Source organism: Sciurus vulgaris, assembly GCF_902686455.1.
Source record: "Sciurus vulgaris genome assembly, chromosome: 14".
NCBI classification, from domain to species: domain Eukaryota; kingdom Metazoa; phylum Chordata; class Mammalia; order Rodentia; family Sciuridae; genus Sciurus; species Sciurus vulgaris.
In genome coordinates, this window is record NC_136475.1 from 31,927,490 (window position 1) to 31,954,773 (window position 27,284).

Sequence of the window (27,284 nt, forward strand, 5' to 3'; positions counted from 1 at the left end):
GATTCCAAGTTCAAGATCAGTCTGAACAACCTAGTGAGGTCCTCAGCAACTTAGTGAGACCTGTCTCAAAATAAAAAATAAAAAGGGCTGGGGATGTAGCTCAGTGGTACAAGGGCTGGGCATGTAGCTCACTGGGTTCAATCCCTAATACCAAGAAGAAGAAGAAAACAAAACAAGGTTAGAATGGTGGTGATGGTCGCAAAATAATCTGAATAAAGAATGTCACTGAACTGTACACTTAAGAGCAAGCTAAGATGGCAAATTTTAAATCAATCCCCACAATTTTAAATTGATAATTGATGATATTTATTAATTTAATAATAAATTAATATTTATTGATTTGATAATTAATTGATAATAATTACTATAATAAGATGTTAGGTATGACAGTGAATTTTGAAGGTTACTTCTTGTAGAGAATCCTACAATCAAATTTTGGTTTCCAGTTAAGAGGAATGGTAGCAGAATTATTTTTTAGTGGTATTGATGTTCAAGTGGCTAAATTTCAAATTCACATCACCTTATGAATATGGTTTACTTTTAAGTAAAATATGTTATCTTACATTAAGAAATTGGGTAATAAGTAAGAGTAACTCATCACATTCATAGATTAGCAGAAAAAATTCTATCACATTAATAGATGGAAAAATGTTTTTGTGTAAAATGTACTAAAAATTCATGATTTTTTTTTTAAAAAAGGTCTACAACAGTGAAGCTCTCCAAATGCCTTTCTTTGGTTATCAAGTATTCAGCTATTCTTCTTCTACTGTACCTATAATATTACAATTGGAATTGCCTATTGGCATGCTTGTCACCTAAACTGAAGAGGTGACAAGTATCAAGTACCTGTATGATGCCTGATGAAAGGAGGGTCTCAAGAAATGCTGGCTGGCGGGATGAATGGAAGATGAATGAAAAGAGCAATTAGGCATAAGGTCTGTATTCCTAAATCTTGGAGAGAAGGTCTGACAGATCTGATTCTGTGTGGGCCACCAAGCAGCACTCCCTCAAGACTGTGAGAGGATCACATGCATAGATCCCCACTATGGCACACAGACTTCCCCACAAGTCACCATACCCAAGACACCAATGCAGAGGGTTGCAGGAATCAGGAGCAAGAGGAAGAAGGACCAAGAAGGCGGGTCCAGGCTGAGGAAAGATATCTTAAAGGGCAGCCTCTGTGGATGAGCCACCACGTCCACACAGTACAAGTCAGCCCAAAGTACAGGTCTGTACCCCTTTTCCATAAAAGGTTGAGAGCAACTAGTTTAGGTTTTGAGGGCCCTTAAAGTCTCGGTCATAATTATTCAATTTTGTCAACCATTACAGAAGCAACCACATATAATGTCAACGAACGAGTGTGACTATTCCAATAAGACTATTTACAAAATAGGCACAGTTTCATTTTGGTCTACGGCATCATTTTCAGACACCTGGTATGAATCCTTACTGCTCAAAATATGATCCAAGGATCAGTAGTATCCATATTATTTGGTTATTTGTTAAACCTGTATAATCCTGGGCAGCACCCCAAACTCACTGAATCAAAAATCTCATAGATGCCTAGTAGAGTTTGAGAAATACGGCTGTACACAAACTTCGTGACCCCTTTCAGTCTGAGCACTATGATGCCACTTAGTAGCAGAAATCCCAGCGAGTTTCACTTAGTGCTTTTATAAATCTGATCAGGAATGAGAGGGCTTGTCCCCACTAACCTAACCTACAGCTCAGTTCTCTAAGCAGTTACAAAGTGCCTCAGTGAGGGCATGGGCCAGAGGAAAGGACTCGGCAGAGGGGAGTCTTCAGGGCAGCTGTCCAAGAGACAAGTCTGTGGAGCTGGAGAAGTGATGAACCAAGCCAAACTCCACTCCCAAATCCTTCCCTGTGAGCCCTCCCTCAATAGGATGAACCTGCTCCAGGTAGCTCTAGACACTCCCTATTGGCAATTTGCCCTGTCATTAAAACATCTCTGTATCTCCTACCAACATAAAGGTAAGGAGCATGAAGCACTCACATACTGCCAAGTCCAGCTTTATCCTCTGTTCCTCCAAGACACTTCTTGTCACTGGTTGGCTCCTAGAACAGTAGTTCTCAACCCTGGGGCTGTTTTGCCTCCCAGAGGACATTTGAGAGTGTCTGGATATATTTTAGGTTGTCACAGCTACTGTGTGTCTGAGTGGAGGATTGATACTGGCATCCATGGAACTGGAGTTAGGGATGCTGCCAAATATTCTACAATGCACAAGACGGACTCCTGCCACAGAGAACGATCTGATCCAAAGTGTTCATGGTGCCAATGATAAGAAACCTGCTCTAGAACAAATACCACTACTACACTGACCAGCCTAACCAATTCTCAGGGCTTATGACTCCCAAGTATATCACCAACACAGTGGGAAAGGTGATAGAGAGGGGCTGCTTAGCCACTCCCACTGCCTTGACCAGAGTTACACAGCTCCAAACTCTGGATCAGCAATGTTCCCAGGGACCAAAAGTGACTACACTCCAGAAGAATGAGTCACAATAACAAAGTTCTCTAAAAAATGCATCATCAACCAACACTACCTTATTAATTGAACTGGAAGTAACCTGGAACAAGATCTGATTAGGTCCTCCTCGGGACATGTTAATGCTAGGGACCATGTTGGCAAAGACGAAATTACAACCAAGCCATATATTTTCAAAGCCAGGGCTTTCTCTCAGTGATAACCCATTGTAATAACCCCACACCATTCTAGAGAAGAAAGAATTTATAGAGAACACTCTAGGACCAGTAACCAGCATCACAGCACACTCTGGACAGCACCGACCAAGACTTACCTTACTCTACAACGGCTTTCCTTCACCCAAAGCTTCTTCACCTCCTTACTGATGAACTGCAGCACAATTGAAAGAAACAGCTTCTTTCCATCACTTACATACAAGAATCTTGTCTTCCTGACCACATGCTGCTCTCTTGATGAAGATGCAATAAATGCTGTCTTGTGAACACTTCCCCTTAGATTGAATGGCTAATTGGATGCACAGTGTGTTATTTTTACTGGCTTTCAATTTAGAGGTAACCTCATTCCCATTGCTGCAGATTTATATTCTCTGGAGCCCTGAGTCCACCCATCTATACTGAGTATAATATCTAAATGGCAAAGTATAAAATTAAATGTACCTGGAGAGAGTATATTTCATCTTATATGTCAGTAGCAGCAGTGAGCATCTCCTGGTATGTGAGCCCCATGCAGGTGACTATCTCATTACATGGTACTCAGGGGGTAGTAATCTCATTATTTCTTTAACTACCAGGGGAATGGTGTACTGTCAGGAACAAAGAAGTACCTGGTAGGAGCAGATCATCCCTGTTGATGTTAGTTTCAGTCAGTAAAGGATCTAAATGTGGATGGCACCGGTTCACTTCTCAGACTCTGAAAGAAAAAAGAGGTGACACGAAACCATCACATATCCAGGAGATCACATCAAGCCTTAGACCAGCTGTTGACATGAACCCAACAGAGAGGTCTTGGTGGTGTGTGTCTTGATCCCTGGAGAGATGGGCAGTATTTCCTCAAAGAAGAAAGGTCATTGCCAAAATTTAATCTGGAATGTGGATTAGACGCCCAGGGACACCAACCTCCCAAGGTCATTGCAGAAAGGAAACAAGAGGTAGAAGATCAAAGACATGTGTTTCCTCTTCCCTCTCATCAGCCAAAAGCCATTAAACAGCTAGAGAGGGATGTGTCCTTCTGGCCCTTCATCAGCAAAATTCGCAGGGTGACCTCTCTAAAACAGGAAGGGAGGGAATTTGGTTCCCAGAGAGAATGCCCATGAAATGAAGTCTCCCGCAGCTCTGTGGGCGCTGGAAACCTGTAAATGCTGATATGTGTATTCTCACAGTCTGTTGCTTCTATCCTGAAGACCTCCATTCCATCTAGCTTGGGAAGCTTCTTTCTGTCACCAGCTTCTTTTAAGAGTATGTAGGAGGAATGAATCAGTCCCAGAGCTCCGGTGCCTGAACACTCCCTGCTCCACTTGAACAACTCATTCATCACCACCACATCCTGCCGGCTCCAGCAGCATCTGACTCCTGCCCATTTACATCTTTATAGATACTAATCTCAGCTGCTTCTGCTCCACAGAGGATTTTCAGTATCCTCCCAAGGCAAGAAATTAAAAGCAAGAAAGATAAGGAAACTTGAGGCAGGAGATTGGTAGTTCTTTACAACTCATGCACCTAAGTGCAGAAGCAGGCTCTGAGGACCTTGACATGTGATTCTTCACTCATGAAAACCATCAAGGATGAACCTCAGGGCAGTCACTTGGAGTATGAGGGGCAAAGGCTCCGAAGGAAAAGCGGCTCCCACACACGTGGGAGGGGATACACGTGCCCCTGAGAAATGGCTGAGCAGAGAGAAACCCAACTTTCTCTCTATAATGGATAAGCACCTGCAGATGACATATCCACCATACAGCCTGCCAGTCACTGGGGCCTCCTTTGTTCCCACAATCTCTTTCAACTCACTGCACACATCAGTTCCAGGATATATTCAGGACCCTGTCATCACCTAAAAAGGCTTTTCACCTCTGAGGCTTGGGCTGTGAACCCTTTAAGGGCAGAGACCATGTCTTAATTTCTCTCTGTTCCCAGAGCCTCCCACAGTAAGTGTGCTGAGCTAATGCTCAGTGACTGTTGGATGAATGACTCACACTCAGAAATCCCACCTCTCAATCAGCACCTTTATCCCACCTCTTCACCCCTGAATCAAGGTCAGTGTGCTCCCCAGCCTCTCTTGAGGTTTCTTCTTCATGCTCATCCAGTTTATCATCCTCATCCTGGGCTCACTTTTTATCTACACAGCCTGGCTACTACAACTGCACCACACTCTGTGCTTGCCAGGACCCATCTGCTGCCCTCCTTACCCCCAGACCTAAGCCCCAAACCACTCCAGCCCTCCACCTGTCTGCTGTCCTACCCACCACCTAGGTACTTCTGAAAGAAAACTTATGTCCTTGCATCATGGCAAAGGTTGGGTTTATGAACTCTACCAGTCAAGGGTCTTGATGTTGCTAGGAGAGCCTGAATCTCACTCTCACTTTCCCATTCCCTAGAGAAAATGGACGCAAGCCTTCCTCTTCTTGCAAGCTCATTTTTCCATCCTCACCTCTCTCCATCTTCCAAGCTTCCCTGAGAACACAAAGGTCACCCTACATGAACTTCAGCTTCATTCTCTTCTATCTCAGCCTGACTTGCCTTCCCTCCAAGGAATTTCCTCCCATGCGTTTGATCAAATCACTCCCTGCTTCTTCATATAAAGCACAGTTCCTTCCATGATTTTCTCTGCTTCATTTTCCCTCCTTAAGATAATCTCTGTCTCTCTAAATGAAAAGACAGAATAATGGACAAATGGATAGATATATACATATACAGAGAGATTATATATATATATATAATTATATATATATAATTATATATATATATAATTCTCAAACTTTTAGTCTCTTCCTTTCTCATCTTCTTCCTCCCATAAATATGTATTGTATATATGTGGATATAGAGAACACACCTACATGAGTTCACACATGTATATATGTATGTACGTGTATACGTGTTTGCATGTATATATGTGTATCTTTCTCTCTCAAATACTCTCTTGTTCTTTCCCACTCTCTCAATGGTTCAATCTACTGACATTATCTAGTATAAACTCACTTAATTGCTTCCACCCTTACATTGATCTTCCCTTTGTTCACCTCCCCTATAGTTCCTGATCACTCATTCTCCTTCCTTCAAGGCCAAACATCCATGTAGAAACTTACACTTAAGTAATCGAGTCTACACCTCCAATGACTGCTCCAGGATGGAGACCATGAGCTCCTGGCTGTCTGGGATCTTGTGTCTCATCTCTCCCCATTCATTGTGGCCAGCACAGTCTCTGGCACACAATTGCTTTGAGAGAAATTCTGTCCCATGTTAGGAGTCAGAATGTGTGGGGTTTAAAACAGAACCATCAGTGATATATTTATAAGACACCAACAAGACCTCTGTCCTGATTTGAGCCTAACAGCTGAGTTATAGAACCAGGGTTTAGACCTGGTTTAGCCCCAGACAAGATATACATGAAGGTCACAGACTGTGGGAGTCCTAATGCCTGGAAACTTCACATAGGATTGGGCAAAGGTCAGTATTTGAAATAGTTCACCCAATGTTAGGAATGGCTTCCCTACCCTGTGATGCCTTTCAGCCTGCAGGTAGACTGCTGTCCTATCCAAGGCCAACACCGCTTGTCTTAAGTCAATAAACACTTACTAAGCCCTACTGCAAACCATTTATTTAGCTACTATGAAGGAACTTAGAATATCCCGAAGGAAGGTCCACATCTTAGTCACTTCAGTGCCCACCACTTGACCCATAGTGCTTCCTTTAAATGAATCTAGAAGTGAATAAATGTGACCAGCAATAGCAATTTGCAATCTGGCTACCTACAATGCAAATATAAAACATAAAGGAAATGTAAGTTAACTGATATGAGGAAGGTTTCGAAAGAGTAATTAAGTACAATAATGGGCAGCCATGGAGAAAATCCATAAAGACTCCACAGAGAGGCTAACTAGTCCAGGTAAAGAATGATGAGCACCAAAACCCATGGGCATCAAGTAGCTGAAGAAGCTAGCAACCCAGAAACCAAACCAAACAGGTAGAAACAAACAAGCCAAAAATACCCAACAAATACCTACTCTCTTTTGCCAAAAGACCAGGAAAGGGGCAGTCTAACAAGATGTGAAGCTTTTAGACAACTACTCTACTCCAGTCAAATACCATAGAAAAACGCTGTGACCACACCCACACCAGCGAAGCCCAAGTGAAGAGCCTTGATAGCCACCCTGAAGAGACTATATAACAAGCAGCCCCAACATCCCTGCCATGTTGATATCAGAGAAGGCAAGGAGGGAGATAGACTTTCACCCAAGACAGTTGTTAACGAGCCACCCTCCCTGGCAGTATCAGTGGAGACCAGATGGAAAGCTCAGATTCCCACCCTGTCTTGGTCCATTTTGCGTAACTATAACAGAATACCACAGACCATGTGATTTATAATGAATATAAATTTATTTGTCTCACAGTTCTTGATGCTAGAAAGATCAATATGAAGGTGCCAGTACCTGGCAAGGGCCTTTTGGCTGTATCATCCCATGGCAGAAGGCAGAAAGGCAAGAGAGGGTTAGAGTGAGTGCAAGAGGCAGACTGAACTTGCTCTTACAGCAAATCCATTCACTCAGTAACTAACCTATTCATGCAGTAACAACTATCCATCATGAGGGAAGACCCTTCATGACCTAATCACCTCTTATGAGGCCCCACCTCCCAACATTGCTACATTGGGAAATCAAGTTTCCAAAATGCAGACAACAAAGGACACATTCAAACCACCGTATACCCCCACCCAGAAATAACCAGGTGCCCCTCCCCATCTGTGCTGGGGTATCAGAGGAGGACTTGGGGACAGTCAGTATTCTGATCACTGCCAGTGTGGTTCTAAGCTCCACACCAGAGGAGACCACTGAGATACAGAATTCCCATCCTCATCCAGCAGTTAATGAGGAGCCAATCAATAGATGTTGACAATAGAAGATAAAATTATTTGACAAAGATTTTTAAATGCCCACTAATAAAAATGCTTCAATGATTAATTGTGAAGATCTTTGAAACAGATGAAAATAAACTGAAAGTCTCCATAAAGAAAGAACAAGCCTCAGCAATGAAATATAAGATATAAAGAAAAAGTGAAATTATAATATTAAAAATATAATAACCAAAATAAAACATTCAGTAGAAAAACTTGATGGCATAATGGAGAAGACAGAGGAAAGAATCAGTGATCTGAAAGACGACATTGCTCAACTGAGAAATGGAGAGACAACAGACTAGAAAAAAAATTAACAAAATCTTAAGAGACCTACAGAAACAGAACAAAAGACCTAAAATTTGTGTCACCAGTTTTCTAAATTTAACAGGCAAAGCAAAACATTTCCTGATATGATTTTAAATGACTATAAAGGAAATACCTAAGTAATGTAAATTATAAATGGAAGAGGGCAAAGAGGGAGGGGTAAGGTTTCTTACACTTCACTCAGACTGGTGAAACAACACCAGTAGGTTGTGCTACATACATATAATGTAATACCTGGAGCAACCACTAAGAAAACAAGACAAAGAAACACCCTTGAAATCACACTATAGACAAATCAAAAAGAAATTCTAAAACAATGTTCAAGTGATACGATTAAGGTAGGAAATAGAAAACAGAGAAAGACCAAAGTGGCAGATTTAAGCATGAACAAATAATAATTACATTAAGTGTAAACGATCTAATATACCAATTAAAGATGGCTATTGGCAAAGTAGATCAAAAACATGAGCCAACTATATGTAATCTATAAGGAGTTAATTTCAAATATAATAATATGGGCAAATATAATGAAAAAGGATGAAGATTTTATATTATGCAAAAATTAATAACAGTAAGAGGCTATATTAATATCAGATAAAGTAGATGTCATAACACAAAAAATTACCAGAGTCAATTCATAAACCTCTAGCAAGACTGACAAAAACAAGAAGAAAAACAAAACTACCAATATCAGGAATAAAACAGGAGATATCACAGACCCTACAGATGTCAAAAGGATAAAAAGGAATATTAGAACAACTCTATGCACTTAAATTTGACAATTTTTAAATGAAATAAACCAATTCCCTGAGAAACACAAAGTACTACCAAAACTTATGCAATATGACAGAGAATTCAAATAGCATTATAACCATTAAGTAATAAACTTATAATTTGAAATTTTAAAACTTACCCCTTTCCCTCAACCCCACTCACAAAAAAATCTCCAGACACAGTTCATTTCACTGGAAAATTTTATTAAATGCTTAAAAGAATTAACACAAATGCTACACAATCTCTTCCAGAAAATCAAAGAGGTGGGAATAGTTACCCATTCATTTCAGAAGTTGGCATGACCCTGATACTAATCCCAGACAAGGATAGTATAAAAACAGGCTGGGGGCTGTGGATGCAGCTCAGTATTTGAATACTTGTCTAGTATGCACAAGGCCAGGTCCGGAAAAAAAAAATCCAAAAACCAGAAGACTCAAAACTCTCAGGAATATAGACATAAAAAGTTCTTAGCCAGGCGTAGTGGCACACACCTGTAATCCCAGCAGCTCGGCAGTCTAAGGCAGGAGGATCACAAGTTCAAAGCCAGCCTCAGCAACTTAGTGAGGTCCTAAGCAACTTAGTGAGACCCTGTCTCTAAATAAAATATAAAAAAAAGGCTGTGGATGTGGCTCAGTGGTTAAATAACCCTGGGTTCAATACCCGGTACAGAAAAAAAAAAAAAAAAATGCCCTTAATATAGGATCAAGAAATAGACTTCAATAATCAATAAAAATGATCTTTTCTTGTGACTTTTTATAAGATGACTATGTGGGGCTTACTCTGAGGACACAAGATTTGCTCAGTATTCAAAAAAATCAGTTGATATAATCTTCCATATTAATAAAACCAGAGAAGAATAATCATATTAATTGATGATCACAGTTTTGGAGACTGACCTTCCAAACAGCATGGCACCAACCCTACAAGGGCTCCTGTGGCTGCATCATCGGATGGTGGATGGTACAACAGAGACTGGACAGCATGTTAGAGGGAGAGCTCACACAGGCAGACAGGAGGACAGGAAGCCAAAGGACGGCTGGGGACTAACTAAAGTCCCAAGAAAACCACATGAATCCTTTCCAAGGGCACACCCCCAATGACCCAAGGCCTTGCCATTAAACCCTGCCTCTTCATGGTCCCATTACCTCCCACATGGCCATGCTGAAGACCAAGCCACAATGAACCCTTGGGGACAAACCACATCCAAACCAAAGCAGTGCTTAATACATGGTAATTATAATTTTTATGTGCCAGTGTTATGTGATCCCACTTAGAACCACATTTTCTCATCATTTAATATCTGAATAGATAGAAACACAAGCTGGGTTCATGCCACATGAACTTTGCCAAGAATACTTACTTTTTCCAAATGAGCAGCATATCCAAAAAATGTAAAAAGCAGCCCTGTCCTAAAGTTTCACTGTACAAAGCAAATGTTGAGTTTCCACAGCTGCTGGCTTCAGCCTACCCAGAGGAATGGTTTTTAGTGAAATATTAATCTCTGAGAAAGCCACACTGGGATAAGATTGCACCGTAATTCAAGCAGCATGTGCAAAATTTATTTAGTGTTTGGCTGGGAATGATTTTAATTATGTGAAATCTTCAGAATAAGAAAAAAGTGATTGAAGCTGCTTGACTAAATCAGTCGTGGAGGCCCTGCATGCTCCCAGCCTTCTCTCCAGCTTTCATTTATTTCTGTAGTTGCCAAACCATAAACACAAAGGAAACTCCCATGAAACCAAATGCTGACACCGTCGGAACCAAAGTACAACTAGCAGCCAATGCAACCAAGATAGGAGACATCAACACCAGCAACCCAAAGACATCCAGTATGCATGGAGGTCAAGTGTCCAGTCATGGGTCTCTACAATCAGGGTATGGACAGAGGGATGAGAATCCAGAGGAATGTTCAAAACCCGAAAGATAGGATGCAAGATGCATTCATCAAAGGCCCCAGTGAATGTAAGGTGCACGTAGTGTTGTACACCTGCTGGACACCTCACCCTTGCCAGGAGCCAGTGGTGGGAGTGGGGAGAGGGCCAGGATTCAACCCTGAGGACAAGAAAGGAACTGGGCACTGGGCCTTGCAGACAGAAGAGTTGAGCCAACCCCATGGGACCTGAAAATGATCAATAACCACAAGTCACAAAGTGTCCCCTAGGTTACTGGAGTATATAATAAACCTAGGAAGTTATTTTAAAGATGAGCTTTCAGTCTCTGGGGTCTGTCCATGGACATTAGGGATATGATACCAGCCTGGGGACAGGGGTTTCTACCTTACAAGAGGGCCTTGTAAGGTAGAACCTCAGAAAGGGAGTATGTTTCCAAAAACAACCAAAAGTTGATCCTATGAATGGACCACATGGGTTGGAGACAGGCAGCAAGATGTGTGATCAGTTCTGGATGGGCCCATCAGGACTAATGCCCTGATATCTATGCCCATGACAGGGGACCCACTGAAGTATTTACTGCCTCAAGTCAATAAGCCTGGGTACTGATGGGGGCTGGTCCTAGCTGGGAGGTGTGGGGAGAAAAGACCCATGACTGGAACCTTGGGAGCACCAGCCTACAAGTATCAGTTGGAGAACAAAGAGACTGGCAGGAAGCAGTTGTATGGAGTGGAAGACAATCACAACATTCTTGCCACACTGAATGTGAAAAGAATTTCCACCACAGCAAACATGTACCTGAATAATCCTGACCAAGCCCTGCATGACATTTCCCTCTAGAATTGCAAGGTAGAGCAGGACATGCTGGCAGATATGTGGACCCTTAATTTACGATGCTAAAAAAGGTGTCCCATTTGCCACCATTTTATTCCTACCCAGCATTCCTTGAGCAAAGGCTTCAGTCTGCTCTCATGGGCTTTCCAGTTCCCATATACCTGAGGCTCCTACAGATACAGAGAACTCAGAAAAAAATGCACAATAAAGAAAATGCAAAAGGAAAGGAAAAAAAAACATTCCTGGTCATCTGATTCTTTTCTATGCAGTTCCAAAGTGACTTGTGAGAGCATTACAATAAGTAAAACCAGAGCATAAGCCCAGGAGTCCTGAGGAAGTCAACAGGGGGCTCAAAAAGCTTGACTACAGGGAGTCTGGAAGCCCAGACAGCTCCCCTTTCTCAGGAGCTGGAGTTAAGGGATGACTCGGCAGGGGCTGTGCCAACCTCATGGCAGGAACTGTGTGGATTCTTGGATAGACATGGAGCTTGCACCTGAGACCTTCCTGATCCTTCCTCATCAGGGGGAGCTAGTCCCACAGCCCTGCAGGGCCTGCTCTGTGCCAGCTGAAGTCAATTCAGAGCTGACAAGTTGCTGAGCTCCTGGGAGGTGAAAAGCCCTGAGCTGGGCAGAGGGTTAGTAATCCTATGGCCAACAGGGAGTCTGTTCCAAACTAACCCTGCCGAATGTCCCACTTGAGACCACAACTGTCATATTTTTCTTCAATACAATGAGATCAACCTATTTCTTTGAAAGGCTCTCAAATATTAGACTCAAATTACATTTTCAAAGTATTTGGAAACTATAAACAGACACATTCAAGTACACTAAGTCAAATGTGAACAACAATATGGGGGTGTAGCTCAGTGGTAGAGTGTGCATTTAGCATGAGCTCTTCGTTCAATCCCCAGCAACAGAAAAGAAACAAATAAACAAACAAACAAACAAAATGTGAACAATTACAGATTCTATTTCTTTACAAGCCACAGCTGAATATGCTCACGCCCACTTCAGAATGAAGGTGCTCCTGCCAAAACCATGAATATGTTTGAACACATATAGACTTGTCATTAATTAAGAAATCCATAATTCCAAAACCATCTTTTAAAATGGAAATCCATGCAAGTCCTTTCATGCTGCAAAACTGTAGGAGCAAGAACTCTGGCTTCCAGGTGTCATATTTAATTAAAATGTCTGGCAATGCCCAGTGACTTCCATTGAATGCAGTCTTACAAAAATATAATGGTAAACCATATAGTAATAAGTGACCACATAATTGGATGCACCATTGTAAATATGATTGGTAGGTTCAATGCCTGTTTTAATTTGCTTGGCAGACCTTTACAGAGCTGAACAAGACCAACTCAGCTATGTAGGGATACTTTGTTAGGTCTCCTCCTATGACCAATGTAGTGTCAATGATAAAACTAAACCAAAGTTTAGGCTCAACATGCCAAATTAAGCATTTTTTAATGTCAAAGGATTTAAGCAACTACTATAAAGCAACAGGAACTGATGTTTCTGGAAACAAAAATTTAATACCATAATAACATCTCACAATGACATAACTTTGGGAAATACTTTCTGCCAAATGAAGACACACATTAGTGGAAGAACCTGTTCGTCTATTTCTTCTAGTTAGAGTCTTTCAAATTAAGGAATGCAAACAACTGTTACAGAGTGTTACTGAGTCAAGATGAAAAACAAGTTTTCCTATATTCCTATATTCCTCTTTCAAGTTTCTGGATATTTTAAATCAGAATAGCCTGAGTCTGCAAGGCAACTGTTTAAAAATATTGTCACTTCTAACTTCTAGTGGCACCACCTTGCCCAGGTGATTCAGCCAATATAATATACAGGGGTGCATTTGAGAATAAAATGCTAAGAGGTTACAGTGATCATCCCAGACCCTCAATTTCTAATTTTCATATTTATCATAACACTCATTAATGAGTTGTATGTAATAAGAATTATCAAATAAACTATATATATTATATTTATTTCTTCTCTTCTACTCACTAATATTCCTTATGTTAATTCATTTAAAGAATTTCAATGATAAAAAATGAAAATCACTGTATCATTTACTACATGGGATAAGAGTGAATGCACTCAGGCTCAAAAAAATGCTTGTTGAATTCATCAGTGAAACAGAAATAGTGTGTCCCTTGCTTCTGGAAATGGGACGGGGGGGAATTTTGGAAGTGGGGAAACAGGGAAGGCCATGGAGGAAGATCAGCCTTCCTAGGAGAACAATCTTCCTAGAGACAAGCATGCAGAACAAAGAGAAGATGGTCAGGGTAGACAAATGTGGCTGCTGATCATCAGCGCCAGCACAGCTGAGGGGGAGGCACAATGGAAACAATGTCATGAGCAGAGATATCTCTGGATTTGGGGCAGAGTAAAGTGGTGACCAGATGTGACGGGGGTTGGGGTAGGCCAAAGGAAAAGTTCTGCCTGGGAGCAGAAGTGGAGCTAGGAGCACAGGACTCACTCACCTAGCTGTTCTCTGAAGAGGCAGCTAGGTCTCTCCAGGGGAGGGAGGTTGTTACCATAGGGGCACATAGGGAAGGGGAAGGCAGGGGAGGAGGGCCATAGTCAGCTTCCTGGAAAAGGTGACCCTGGATGAATCTCATAAAAGTAGGAGTTAATCAAGTCAATAGTTCAAGGTGAGGAAGGACATGTCCCAACCGAAAGAGCATTCATGGAGACAGGCAGGATGTGACCGCGGAGTTGGAGAACAGCAAGTGGATCAAAATGAGCAAAGCACAAAGTGAAAGGAAAGGAAGAGCAAAAGATAAGACTGTCATGGGGCTGGGCCAGGTCGTGGGGGCCTGGTGTACTCTTGGAGGGATCTTGTACTCTCTCATATCAGCACTAGGAAGCCAAGGGGGATGCTAAGCTGGGAAAAGCACAATAACAATAGAGAGGTGTGCAAATAAAACATAGGTCCAGTGCAATTAAAACACAGGTACGCTAGAGGCTAGCTGAGACTCTTAAGGGCCTGGGTGGGTCTTAAAAGGTAAAAAAGATGAGAAGGGAGTGGAGGGAGATGCACATGTTCACAGAAGGGGCTTCATGCCACACCCTGAGGGGAGGAGATTCTGTATCTCAGTAATGGTCCAGGCTTTGACCAGACTCAGGTTAAATCTCAGCTCCATCATTTGGCTATAGGACTGACCATTTCTACACTTCAGTTTGAAAAAGACAACTTCATACTCCTAAGAAATGTTAAGAACTATGCCAAAAAGTGAGAAAATCCATGTAATGACCAAGTGCAATGTCTGGTGACCATCAGGTGACCTCTTAGGTGGTGGGTGTTCTTCTGAGTCACATGCCCATAATGTCCAGAATTTTTTTCCATCACTGGAAGAATCAGTCCTTGGAGCATGTCACAAATCATTTCTCCCCCACTGTGCCTTCCTCAGTTGATCGGAATTAAAGTGCTAGCCCCTAATTGGTCTCCCTACTTCCATTTTCTCCCTGCCTTCTAATCCAAGCTTCACCAAGTCACCAGAATTATCATTCTAGAACACAGGATGATCAACTACAGCTCATGGGTAAATCCAGCCCACCGCCAATTTCTGTGTGTAAATCTTTGTTGGAACATAGCCAAGTTTATTCATTTACATACTGTCTAAGGCAGTTTGGGCACTACAGTGGCAGAGTTGAGTAGCTGTGACAAAAACTACATTATGACCTATAAGCTTAGAATATGGCCTATCTGGTTCTTTACAGAATACCATTTGCTGGCCCCTTAGTAACTTGTTACTCCCTCCAGTGACTTGCTTCTAAAAGAAAACTTATTAACTATGTTAGCTGGCCTGGCTCATTTCTTGTTACTCATCTTTTGTCCTCCTTAAATACACCACATTCTCTCTACTGAAAATACCACTACTTTTCCACATAGAAAAATTCTACCTATTCTTCAAGTTTGTTTTTAAATGTCCCTTTCTTTCTAAAGCCTTCCAGAACAGCTCTCTCAGCCCTATCCCAGGGTCACTTCTTCTTTTGAGCTCTCTTAATACCATGTAATATCCCACCAATAAACAGCATGTCCTATATAATGCTAGGGGTCCACATATCAATCTCCTTCTCTAGACACACCCAATTTAAACTGTCTTCTCTCTCACCCTCCTAGACCACCCTGTTCTAACCTACCACAGCACTTACCAAAATGTTACCATGTGTTTATCTGTGTGTTTATTTCTCTAATGTCTGTCCTCTAATAACAGTGAGTTTCAAGAAAGCAAAAACTAAGACAATCAGAATCACCACTTCATCACTGCCCCACCGAGAGCCAGCCACATAGCATTTGTTCAAATTGTTGAATGAATGAATGGCTGAATGGAAAAAAAAATTGTCTTAAGGAGTAAAATTCAAATGAAAGAATCTAAGGTATCAATATTGTTTACTTTATGGGCACAGTGGATACTGTATCCCAGACCATTCTGACATCCTACAATCCAGAAGATTGGATGGGCATAAGCATCACTGATAGCGTACATGAGGGTTTTTGAAATATGGAGATGGTCCTGTGCACTCATCTATGGAATCAGTGTAAGGCATGTACATAGACCTTAACCCATACCTACTAGAGTTGCAATAAAGTCACACACAGGATCATGTATCTTCATTGAGTTCACATTTGTGCTGAGTCATCGGGTATTCCAGATAAGCCTGCTGTAGAGAAGAACATCTGCTCTCTGTCTACTGAGGAAAGGTTCAACAAGACAACCTCAGCTCCTTCTTTCTGTCCCTAAGGAGATAATGTCTTGTCTATCACACGCACACCCAGCCAAAGGCACTCTGAGCATGCCCACATCTAAGTGATCAACCTTTGTGGGGTAGGGTGGGGAGGGAACTGGCAGAGATGGTCCTTCCTTGCCTCCCACAGTGCCCTCCAAGATCAAGGGAACCTCCAAGATTAAAATGTAACTCTTGAAAGATGACCTGTTCACTTTTCCTGCTACCTGAAGGCTCAAGATTTCATGATAACTCATCTGAATCGTTGCTTCATATGAAAACTATGCATGCGTGCGCGCAAGCATGCACACACACACACACACACACAAATATCCTGAGGCCATTTCCTGTGTGCCCTTTCTGATTCAGGACAGTGTCTCTTTGGGAGAGGCTCTTCATAAAGGCCCTCTGTGAAGGTGTGTTCATTTCACTGAAATATTTCCAAGAAGAGCAAAGATGCCATTTCATCCAAGGCAACTTTATAAAGTTGGCAGCCAAATCCTAATTCTAGCCCTGAGCCTAAGGGATGTCAGTGCCACAAACCTCTGCAAAACTGAATTTCTTCAGTCAAGCTTTTAACCCTCTGTGGCATCTGCCTGTGTTCTGAATTTTAAAATCCTAGATATCCCAAAACACAGAGACCGTCTTCGCCCCTAGATAAATACATCATCTCAGAGCCTATATTCTCTAAGCCTGGTTTCAAAGCACTCAAAAGGGAATGCCAGTCTTTTCCACCATTAAGAACTTAAATGGAAGCAATCAAATCATCCAGGGTCATTTTGATCAAACCTCCTTATAATATACCTTCCATTCCTACAAAAAATTAATCCATCTGTTTCCTCCCACAGATTTGCCTTTGTCCTCAACCACCTTTCTTTGTGCTCAGAGAAGCAGGCATCCTGTGTCCAGTCCAAAGCTGGTGTCCCCTCCCCACATCCCCACTGTGCCTGGGTCCTCTTTCCCCTTGCCAAGGCCTCACACCACCTGTCCGTCATTCTCACCTTCCCACTATCTACAGAGCAGACACCAGTTTCCCATGCAAGACATGGATCCCCAGCACACTGCTGTCTCAGACACTCTTTCAAAGGCAAATTCAGTGAATGACATACTGTACCGGAAGTTGATCGTATCTGGATTGAACAAGTGATGACTCACCACTGGGCACTGTGAAAGACAGTTCCTCCACGCCACCTATCTGCGACTGAAGATCTGAAACACTACCTGGGACTTCGTCCATGATGTCCAACTTTCAACATGGTAGCCATCCAGATTAGGGGAGGAAGCAGTAAAAATCTTTGTGGGAAAAGAAAATGAACAAGGAGATATTTTTTCCAGTGTGAATAGAGCATTTGTGGCCACTCTGCAGGGCCTCTTCAGGCTCATCCCTCTACCTGTAAACTTGTGCAAGTCTCCTCCAAAACCCTGCCTCTACCTAACACATCTTCTCTCTCTTCTAACTTCTGAAGCTGAGTGCTGGAAAGAATCCCCTATGCTATCTCCACTGTCTTACTTACATTTATTTGTTTGTTAGCCCAATCCATCTCTCAAATTCCCCTCACCAAGTCATCAGTAACTTCCTAATTCCCAAATCTGTGGACATTCCAGTTCATGGGGACAGCAGCTTAATATAAGGCTACTACCCCTCCCTCCTGGATACTCCTCTTCCGCAATTCAATGACCCATTTCCCCCTGACTCCCTGCATGTCCCTTTCATGCATCACTCTAAGAGGACAGCATGGGACCCCAGGGGCCTCAACTCTGAAAGCAGGTCAGCACAAGCTTCTGATCCTGACCACCTGGCTATAATCCTAGGTCCAATCCTGATTGCTGCAGGACCTTGGGCAAGTTACCATTTCTGTGCCTTAGTTTACCCAGGTGTAAAATGACAATAGTCCTCCCTGGCAATTGTTGTTGAGAGATTAATGCATATAAAGTATTTAGAACACTCAATTAGCAATAGCCATTATAATTCCTCTAACCATACTCCATAACTCTCCTTCATGGACTGATCTACGCCATGACTCCCCTACCTCTTTGTTAAGTTGCTCATGAATCTTGCTCAAGATTTCTCTTCTGAACGTCAAACCTACAGAACCGCCTGCCCACAGACACCTCTCCCTGGCTGTCCTTAGTCAAACCTACAGAACCGCTTGCCCACAGACACCTCTCCCTGGCTGTCCTCGGTGCTTCAAACTCAGCATGTCCAAGGCTGAGCTCATCATCCTCTACTACAAGTGCTTCCTTCTCCCCCCCCACCTCCTCCTCCATCACCTCTCCTAATGAATAGATCCACTATCCTTACTGTTGGTTGCCCAGGCAAAATATCACAGTCATCTTAGACTCCTGCCCCTCCCTTACTCCCTCATCCAATCATTCGCCAAATTGAGTGACTTTATTGCCCAAGTATTCCTTGAGTGAGTGCCCAGTTCTCCACCCTGATTACCAGTGTCTTCATTATTTAGAACTTCATTATTTCTCACCTGGAGGATAGTAACAATATTAAAGATAATACTGGCCACTAACATCACCTGCCATATAGTAGACATTTCACATATTTCATCCAGTACGACTCTGACCACCAGCCAAACCATTCACAAGAGAAGAATTAGAGGCCCTGTTCTCAAAGACAAAGGCTCAGAGACACCAATTATATAAAGAGATACTGAGGGAGATATATAAAGAGATACAGAGAAGTAGACTGAGGCACATCTGACTCCAGAACCCAGGCTGCTTCTACCACCTGCACTGCAGTGACATCCTGGCCGTCTTTTTCTTTTCCAGGGTCTAGTCTATTGCCAGATAGGTGTGTTACTACAATGAAATTCTGACCCAGTCTCTCCTCTGTGTGAAATCCTGCAGTAGCTCTCCAGTGCCTCCAGAGTAAAGTTAGAGTCTACAGCAAGGCCCCTTTCCCTTCTCTCTCGTCAGCCTGGATGTCAGCATCTCCCCAGTTGGTGTCCTCCTACACCCACCTGCTGTCCATGAGTTTAGGTGACCCTCCTCCAGGCACTCATGGCAATCTGGGATTGCCTCTAGTGCTGCATTTTAGGGCAGTTCAACTGCAATGGTTTGGATGTGTCCCCAGAACTCATGTGTTGGAAACTAAATCCCTAAAGTCACAAGTTAATAGTATTTGCAGGTGGGGGAAGATAATAAGGATTAGATGAGTCATGAGGGTGGGACACCTATGATTGCATTAGTGGCTTTATGAGTAGGGGAAGAGACACGTGAATTGGCAAGCTTGATCTGTCTCCCCAATGTCCTCTACCATGTCCTGATCCAGGAGGAAGATCTCACTAGAGGCCAAGCTGTACTTTTAGAACCATCAACTAAATAAACCTCTTTTCTTTATAAAATACCCAGTCTCTGGTATTCAGTTTTAGCAACAGAAAATAGACTAGGATAATGTTCATTGGTTGGGGACCTACTATATGCCAGAGTTCATGGTAGGTGGTGGTGATTTGGAAATCAACAAGATATATGCCCTGCTTTCAGATAAATTATTTTGGTGAAAGAGATCGTCAGAAAAACATTGTTGCAGCCATATATCCAATCTCTTTGTCCCGCATTGAATTGCTAAACTCTGGGCAAAAAGAGTATCTTGTTCATCTCTGTGTCCCAAAGGGCCTAGAATTATGCCTGGCAGCTGGGGGTATCAGCAAACATTGAACTGTGAGTACAAAGGGTCCCCTTAGGGATACTCCTCACTCTGAACTTTCCTAAGGTTCTGAGGGTAGAATGCTGGGGAATGCCCAGGTCAACCATTCCTGCCCCATGTGGCTGGTTTAGTGAAAAACTGAGGGATCAAGTCCTCACTGCAGGCAAGTGGCAGTACAGACTCCCTTCTGATGTTCACTGCACCCATCTCAGGGCAGCAAAGAAAGGAGCCACTGTCAAAGGTTGTTCAGACAGAGATTGTGCAGGACAGGAGACCTCAGGAAAGTAATAACATGCATCTGCCAGTAAGAGACCCTACCCACCCCTTCTTCAGGCTTCTGTAAAGGGCCTTGTCCTCATGAGATGAGCTAGCAAGAGGACACAGAGTCATTTGCAAGTGGGGCCTCTGAAAGATAATAAAAATTAGGTGAGGTTATGAGGGTGTAGGTGCCCAGGGAAGATGGCAGTCGGAAGCCCTAGTGATTCCAGGTATCCATAGAAGCCTGTTCCCTGCAGCCAGTGTCCTGAGTGACAGGCAAGAAGGTACAGGGCAAAAGAGGTGGGGAGGGACCCATTGCCCACAGCAGGTGTTCTGAAAAACCCTGTTTTCCTGGCAAGTTTATGGCAGCTTCTCTGCTGGGCAGCATTTCCTCCTCCTCTCAACGAGGAGGACAAAGTGCAGGCCGACCTGGTAATCAAAGAGGGGGTGAGAGTCACTGAGCCCCAGAGCAGAGAGCTTCTGACTGCCCCAGGTACAGCCTAAACATCAGGCAGGGAAGAGGACAGAGGAGGAAGTGGCTGCCCCTGCCCTGAGCATAGCAGCCCACACTGCTCTGCCCTTGTGTATAGAAAACAGCTTTTCTAAAAACATCTTTGATGATAATACTCTACCCCAAGACTGTCCAGGGCAGTGGTAAAGGACTCAGAATCAGTGCCTGGCTCTGATTTGGGGTGGATCTGTCCCTGTTTCCTGTATTTGTTGTCAATTCAACAAAGACACCTGAAGCCCCTGGCCCCCACCTCAGGTGCTACTATTATAATTGACCACTAGGGACTAGCCATGGGACCACATTCTCGAGGGAGATGATCCTCAGAAGACCACACCCTTCTCTCTGCCTCCATTCCCTGATCCCTGGCAGGACTGGGCCTTCCTCTGCACCCATTTGAATCTTCTCTCCATGGCCCTAGGCCACTGTGCTGTGCTGTCTGTCTTCTGGTCTGTCTCCTCTTTCAGGCCGTGAGTATCCTGAAGGTGGTGACTGGGACTTCCATGCTATGGCATTCATTCACTCATCTATCACTAAGCATCTCCCACGTGCTTGAAGATCACTAAATGGTGAACAGAGTGACAGCATAGCAATTATCCAATCAACAAACACGGGTGCCCATCATCTATGGGGAACTCATTGCAAAAGGCTTTAGGCTCAAAGACAGACTGCAATGTGAACACAATTCCCAGGAAATGTCAGTTCTGACAGCAACTGATCTGCTGGATCACAGGCTGGATTTTACATAAAACAGAATCTCTCTTCCTCCTCTCCCTGTCTTTCTCTTCTCTTTCCTCCCTTCTTTTCTCCCTCCCTGTTTGCCTCTCTTCCTCTCTAAATCTGGAGAAACCCAGCAATGCCTTAGCAATTTATACAGGCTTTTAGGTGCTCCAAATGTCATTGTTCCAAAGCTCAGACTCTGGAGGAGCCGTCCACATAGTTCATCAGCCAGGGCCTTGAAAAGGAAACAAAACCACCACCCACGACCAGTTTTGTTTTGACTGTGGCTTCTTTGCTTACCGGAGACAGCGTCCCTCCCAGGTCCCTGAACTCTGATCTCATGGCCCCATGGGGAAACAAGACGAGCAGAGACAGGAGTCAAAGGTGCCCTTCAGAGAGCTCAGCACACCTGAGCTGTGAATGTCCACTCCACTGTCTCCCAACAGTTCAAGGACAGGTTCTTGAACTGTTGAATGGTCCAAGTCACCTCCCTAGACCCATCTCTAGCCCTCCAGTCCCCAGTATACATAAACATCTGCTAGGCCCTTTCTCCACTTTCTACTTCATGCCTATTGTTTCCTGTCTGTAACACCCTTTGACCACCAGTCATTCAAAACCCAGCAAGCTCTTACTTATGCATTAAGGCCCAGCTCAAACATTCTCTTCCCAAGCCTCTTTGGATTCCTCCAGCAGATTGTTAGCTACTTTCTTTGAGCTCCCAGGTCTCTCTGCTCAGGTCTCTCAATCTACTGAAGACACTCTGATAACCTGTTCTCATGCCCATCCATATGTCATGGACTGTGACCTTGATGATACGGACCATGTCTTCATTATCTGTGGCATCTAGCACAGAGCTATTCTTTGCACCTGTATTTCAAGTCACACTAACACCTCAAGATTCTGCCAGCATTCTAGTCTGAGACCATAATGCCCCTTATTGTACCAAAAAGGATTTCACATCGAGTCAAACAGCAGAGTACATTTCACAGAGAACACAGTTCAAGACCTAAATAGGGCAAAATGTATCCCTCTAGAACCAGGAGTCAGCTTTCACTAGAAACCTGCCTACTGGACAGTTAAGAGGAGCCACTCAAGATGGCAGCCAACAAGGTGTGACATCAGAGGCACTAAGCCTGAAACTCCCACCCTATCACCTGTGACCATTTTATTTTCACACTGTAAAAATCAGTGTATATACAAGTATTGCCCAAAGGTTTTGGATTTTGCACTCCAGTCACGAACATCTTAGGGGAATTTGTTTCTCAAATTGGCCAGCGGGTGACCAGGGGAGGGGATAATTCCCAGAAACAGTGAGTATGTGGTCTGAAGGGAAGGCAGTGCTACATGGGGCATCTGCAGAGCCTCAGATGTGTCCATGGACAAGTTTTCACCCTTTTCCACTCTTAAGAGCAGCCCATCCAGTGTGGTGTCACATGCCTCTAAACCCAGCAACTTAGGAGGCTGAGGCAGAATTCCAAATTCAAGGCCAGGCTCAGCAACTTTGCAAGTCCTCAGCAATTTACTGAGACCCTGTCTCAACATAAAAAATAAAAGGGAGGTAACTCGGTGGTGAAGTGCTCCTAGGTTCATTCACCAGCACACACACACACACACACACACACACACACACACACACGCACACACACACAAAAAAGTTCTTACTGTCTAAAACAAAACTGTGAGTCCTTGCATACACCAGGTGACCTCATCCCACTGAAGTTTGGGGACAATCTGCAAAAACAAGCAAATTCAGAGGAATTACAGCTATGTAATTCTGGCAGAGAATGCCAGAGTGCACAGATACGCAGGTATTTGTGCAAGGCAGCCTGGCCTGCAGAGCAAGTGGCCTGGGGACTAGCAAGGAAGGGGACTCAGCTTTCAAAGTCGAGGCTGCTTTTAGGAGAATAAGAGCAAGTTAGTGAAGTGATCTTCTGTAACCAGTATCCAATGTCACACATAACTCACACGGGGTCCACACCTGGTTCTCCAACACACCATGTGGGTCATTAGACCCCTTTAACAAGTTTTACCTTGGATAGATGAATATTTCTCCTGACACTGGTGAGAAGGTGTGCTCTTGCATCTGATCAAGTATAAGGTGAGACAGCAGGTGGACTTATTCATCCACCTTCACTCACCAATTGGCTTCACCATCTTTGATTGATGCATGCTGTAAAGGGCACATGCTTGGTAAAGACAAAACCAGGGTCATGGAGTTCCCAAGCCCATGTCCATAACTCTCTCCTCCAGGCAGGGGTGTGGACTCCACCCCCATCCCCAAAGAGATAATGCTGTTCTAGCTCTGACTAAGCACACTTAGGCTTCATTTAGCATTGAGGTCAGTGGTGCTGGCCCAGCCTGTGACAGGGGAATACCTCAATGTCCTGCCCCTCTGTGATTGTGGGCAAGGAAAGGAACAGGTGTTATATAAATAATGGTACAGCCTTAGAGCGCAAGTGTGATGCAGGTGAAAACCCAGTGAACCTGGGCTCTTATTAATGCACTCATCAAACCTCAGCTCACATTTACAGAGTGCTTACTATATGTCCATCACTGGGTTAACTCCTTTACCTAAACAGTATTAAGAGTGAGTGTTCTACAATCCAGATGTCTATGCAAATCCTGACCCCACCATTAATGAGCTGTGTGATGGTGGGCAAGCTATTTATCTTCTCTGTGTCTCCATGTCTTTTCCAGAGGGACAACATCAATACTAACTTTAAATAGGCATTATAAGGATTGAGTAAAAACTCATAAAATGCTAAACTTGAACCATATCATGGCAGAGAATAGGCACTCAGTACGAAGATGAACAATTATGAACCCATTTGTTAGTCATACTAGTCTACAGAGAAGGCAGATTATTTCTTCAAATTTTACCAATGAACCTTTGAAAGACTGAGTTAATTTGCCCAAGGTCACTGTTAACAAGTGACAGAGCTGGGACCTGAATGCAGGTAAATGGACCCCAAAGCCTGAAAGTTTGCCCCCACTCAGGACCACAAGTGCTGTGCAAGGTTCAAGGTATATAGAGACCAGTAGAGAGCTGAACAAGGGATCCCTACAAAATGGAGTCACTGAATGAACAAATGGTGGAATAGGTGGAGCAGCAGGGAGCAACAGGACTGTCTTAGCAGGCTTCATCCATAAGGAGACTTGAGGTCTAGTCTCAAAAGAATGGTAAAGGATTTGCCAATCAAGGAACATTCCAGAAAGTAAGGACCCAGAATGCCAAAAAAGCTGTCAGTTAGGAGGTATGGCAGAAGCACAGAGAAAGTGGCAGAAGTGAGGTTGGGAAGGCTGGCTAATTGCAAAGAGCCATGTGTACAAAGTCAGAGGTTATATTTTACTTTATAAAGACAGTGATTCTCAAACTTGTACAGGCAGAGGAGTACCTTTAAAGCTTGATCCCTGTTAGCAATGAGGGTCCAACAAGAGTATGAGCCAGTATATAGAAGAACAAAATTATGTCGTTTGCAAGAAAATGGATGCAACTTGAGAGTATGAGGCTAGGCAAAAATAATCCAAACTCAGAAAGTTGAGGGTTGTATATTTTCTCTTCTATGTAGAAGCTAGAGACAAAAAATGAAAAGAAAGATGAAATCTCATAAAAATTAAAGTAAGACTAAGATAGGCTTAGGGGAAGGGACACGGAAAGGGAAAGGAAAAATACTGTGGAAAGATACTGACCAAATTATATTGTTATATGGTGTGCAAGTATGAATATATAACAATGAATTCCATTATCATGTATAATTATAATGTATTAATAAAATATTTAATTTTTTTAAAACATAAATTAGGCAAAACAAACAAAAATTGAGGCAGTAAAATAGCATGTTCTGATTTGCTTAGCAACAAATTCTGGTTCTGGAATTAGGGGAGACAGGAGGACAGAGGCTGGTATAATCAGTCAAACAGAAGCAGAAGAAAGGATGAGAACTGGAAATAATAGCACTCTATGAACTGATACATTAAGCCAGGGTTTCTCGACCTCAGCACTATTAATGTTTTGGGACATTAATGTCTTGTGCACCACAGAATACTTAGTAATATCCCCTGATCTCTCCCCATCAGGTGAACAGCATCCTCCCCACTTACATGGTGATAGTTAAAATGGTCTCTAGACATTACCAGACATCTCTTGAGGGTCAAAATCAAAACCCTGGCTGAAACGATTGCTTTAAACCCTACCATTCCAACTTCACAGATGAGAAAATCCAGTTATCAAAAGGTACAGGAAGGCAGGCAGGGGCATCCACTGGGATTCAAAGACTGGTAGTCTGGTTCCACGAGTGTCCTTAGCCACTCTACTCCCTTTCAGGGAGAGACTCAAGTCAGTCTTCAGTGGCAAAATTATAAATTTGGTGATAGACCGGATGGCAGGGAAAGGATGAGAAAGTGAGACTCAGCTTGCCACTGAACTGCAAGGATAGGTGCTAAATAGTTTGGATTTGAATAAAATCAAGACCTATTTGTTCAAATAGGGAAAAGCCTGGTCCTCTGTGGTATGAGCAAGCAGGAGGTGGCTCAGACTGTACAGAGGAACCCTCTCTACCGCTGGACTAGGTATGTATAGCATTGACCTGCTGGGATCCCTCTCTCCGAACCTTTCCATCACCTCCACGCTCCAGAGCCCCAAATCAAGTGCGCCCCCGAGTCCTTGGGTTCCCCTCACCCCGAGATTAGCGGTGTGGAGCTGACTGTACCCCTCTCCGCTAGCAGAGCATCCCGCTGAGGCTTTAGAGGGCGCCAACAGCCTTTTTACTCCGCAATCCACACTGATTTCGGGGTCCAGGGACTGAGGTGGGGGGGTCCAACAAATGCGCGCCGGGAGCTGGGTGCCTCCAAAACAAATCAGGTAAATAGTTCAACTAGTAACGCTTAATTTTCAGGCAGGTAAGCCCCGGACAGGCCAGAGGTCAAAGTCAGTCACTGTCGCGGAGGGGTCCGCTCAGACCTGCTCCGGGAGGCGAAGGAGAGAAGCGCCCAGATTTGGAAAGGACCAGGTCTCCGAAGCCAGGCTGCAGAGACAGGGAGCAAAGAGTTGATTGATACCGAAAAACAAACATACAGGCGAGGGGAGCAACAGGGAAATGGAAGAGAAGGGGAAAAAAGAAAGAAAAAGAAAGTGCTAGGAAGCAAGTGATCCTTAGGGGACGCAGCCTACAACACCTGGGCAGGGGTTCGAGAACAAAGCAGAGGCTTCAGGTCCTAAGTGCTCTGGGTGTTTCCGAAGCGGGGCGCTCCGGAGAAGCCGGGGCCCGCTGGGAAAGCCCGGCACCCTTGCGCCCTGGGCGCGCTCTTGGGCGCCGCTTACCTTCGCCGGGACCGCCGGCGCGCACTTCCGGGGGCTGCACTCCCGGCGCTCCGGGCCGAGCCGGGGGACCTGGAGCGGATCACCAAGGGGAGGACGCGACGAAGCGCTGCCCCGGGTTTGGGCTGGCACTCGCACCTCGGAGAGAAATCCTGGCCACCCAACAGGGTCCGGCCTGAACTGGGCACACGGAGTCCCGGCCTCGGCGCTCACAGACAACCGCGCTGAGCCCCGCAAACGCTGGAGGAGCCAGAGTCAGTGGGAGGAAAAGGTTGTCTCATTTCCTTCGGTCTCTCCCCTCCTCCACCCCCTCGGCTCCGGACCAGCCCTCCCTCTCCCCCGCCCCCTTCCCTAGCCAGCGGCCCATGTGGGCGCTCGCAAGACGAGAAACCTGAACGGCTGCGGCGCGGGGCGCCTCCCTCCGCGCCAAGTTAGTTCGCGTTCGCAACTCTTGCCTGCTTCCCCGCGCTTCCGACTGTCCCCAAACCCAGAGACTCCCCAGCGGCCGTCCCCACACGCCCAGTCCCTAACTTCCAGCTCATTCCCCTTCTGTGACAAGCCCAGTTATGGAAGCAGACCTCCAAGCTCCTGCTAGCATCCATGCTCCCATTTCTGTCCTGTCGCCTGCTTTGAGCCGTATTAAA

The 27,284-nt window shown here is 44.1% G+C and overlaps 1 protein-coding gene across 1 annotated transcript; it reads right to left on the reverse strand.

The window, feature by feature from the left end:
* Positions 1 to 3,330: 3,330 nt before the first annotated feature.
* LOC306644006 (uncharacterized protein) lies at positions 3,331 to 27,284 on the reverse strand. Its single transcript, XM_079110446.1, has 3 exons — positions 27,219 to 27,284; positions 26,644 to 26,880; positions 3,331 to 3,416 (listed from the first exon to the last, which is right to left on the reverse strand). The coding sequence occupies exons 1-3, from the start codon at positions 27,240 to 27,242 to the stop codon at positions 3,366 to 3,368; spliced, it is 312 nt and encodes a 103-aa protein (XP_078966572.1). The 5' UTR covers positions 27,243 to 27,284; the 3' UTR covers positions 3,331 to 3,365.

Bases quoted from the DNA above. Each gene is read 5' to 3' on its own strand.
- LOC306644006 (XM_079110446.1), bottom strand. From the start codon at position 27,242: ATGGATGCTAGCAGGAGCTTGGAG. The intron at 26,881-27,218 runs GTCTGCTTCCAT...TGGCTCCTCCAG, and splicing joins ATGCTAGCAGGAGCTTGGAG to CGTTTGCGGGGCTCAGCGCG. The intron at 3,417-26,643 runs GTAAGCGGCGCC...TTTTTCTTTCAG, and splicing joins CGCCGGCGGTCCCGGCGAAG to AGTCTGAGAAGTGAACCGGT.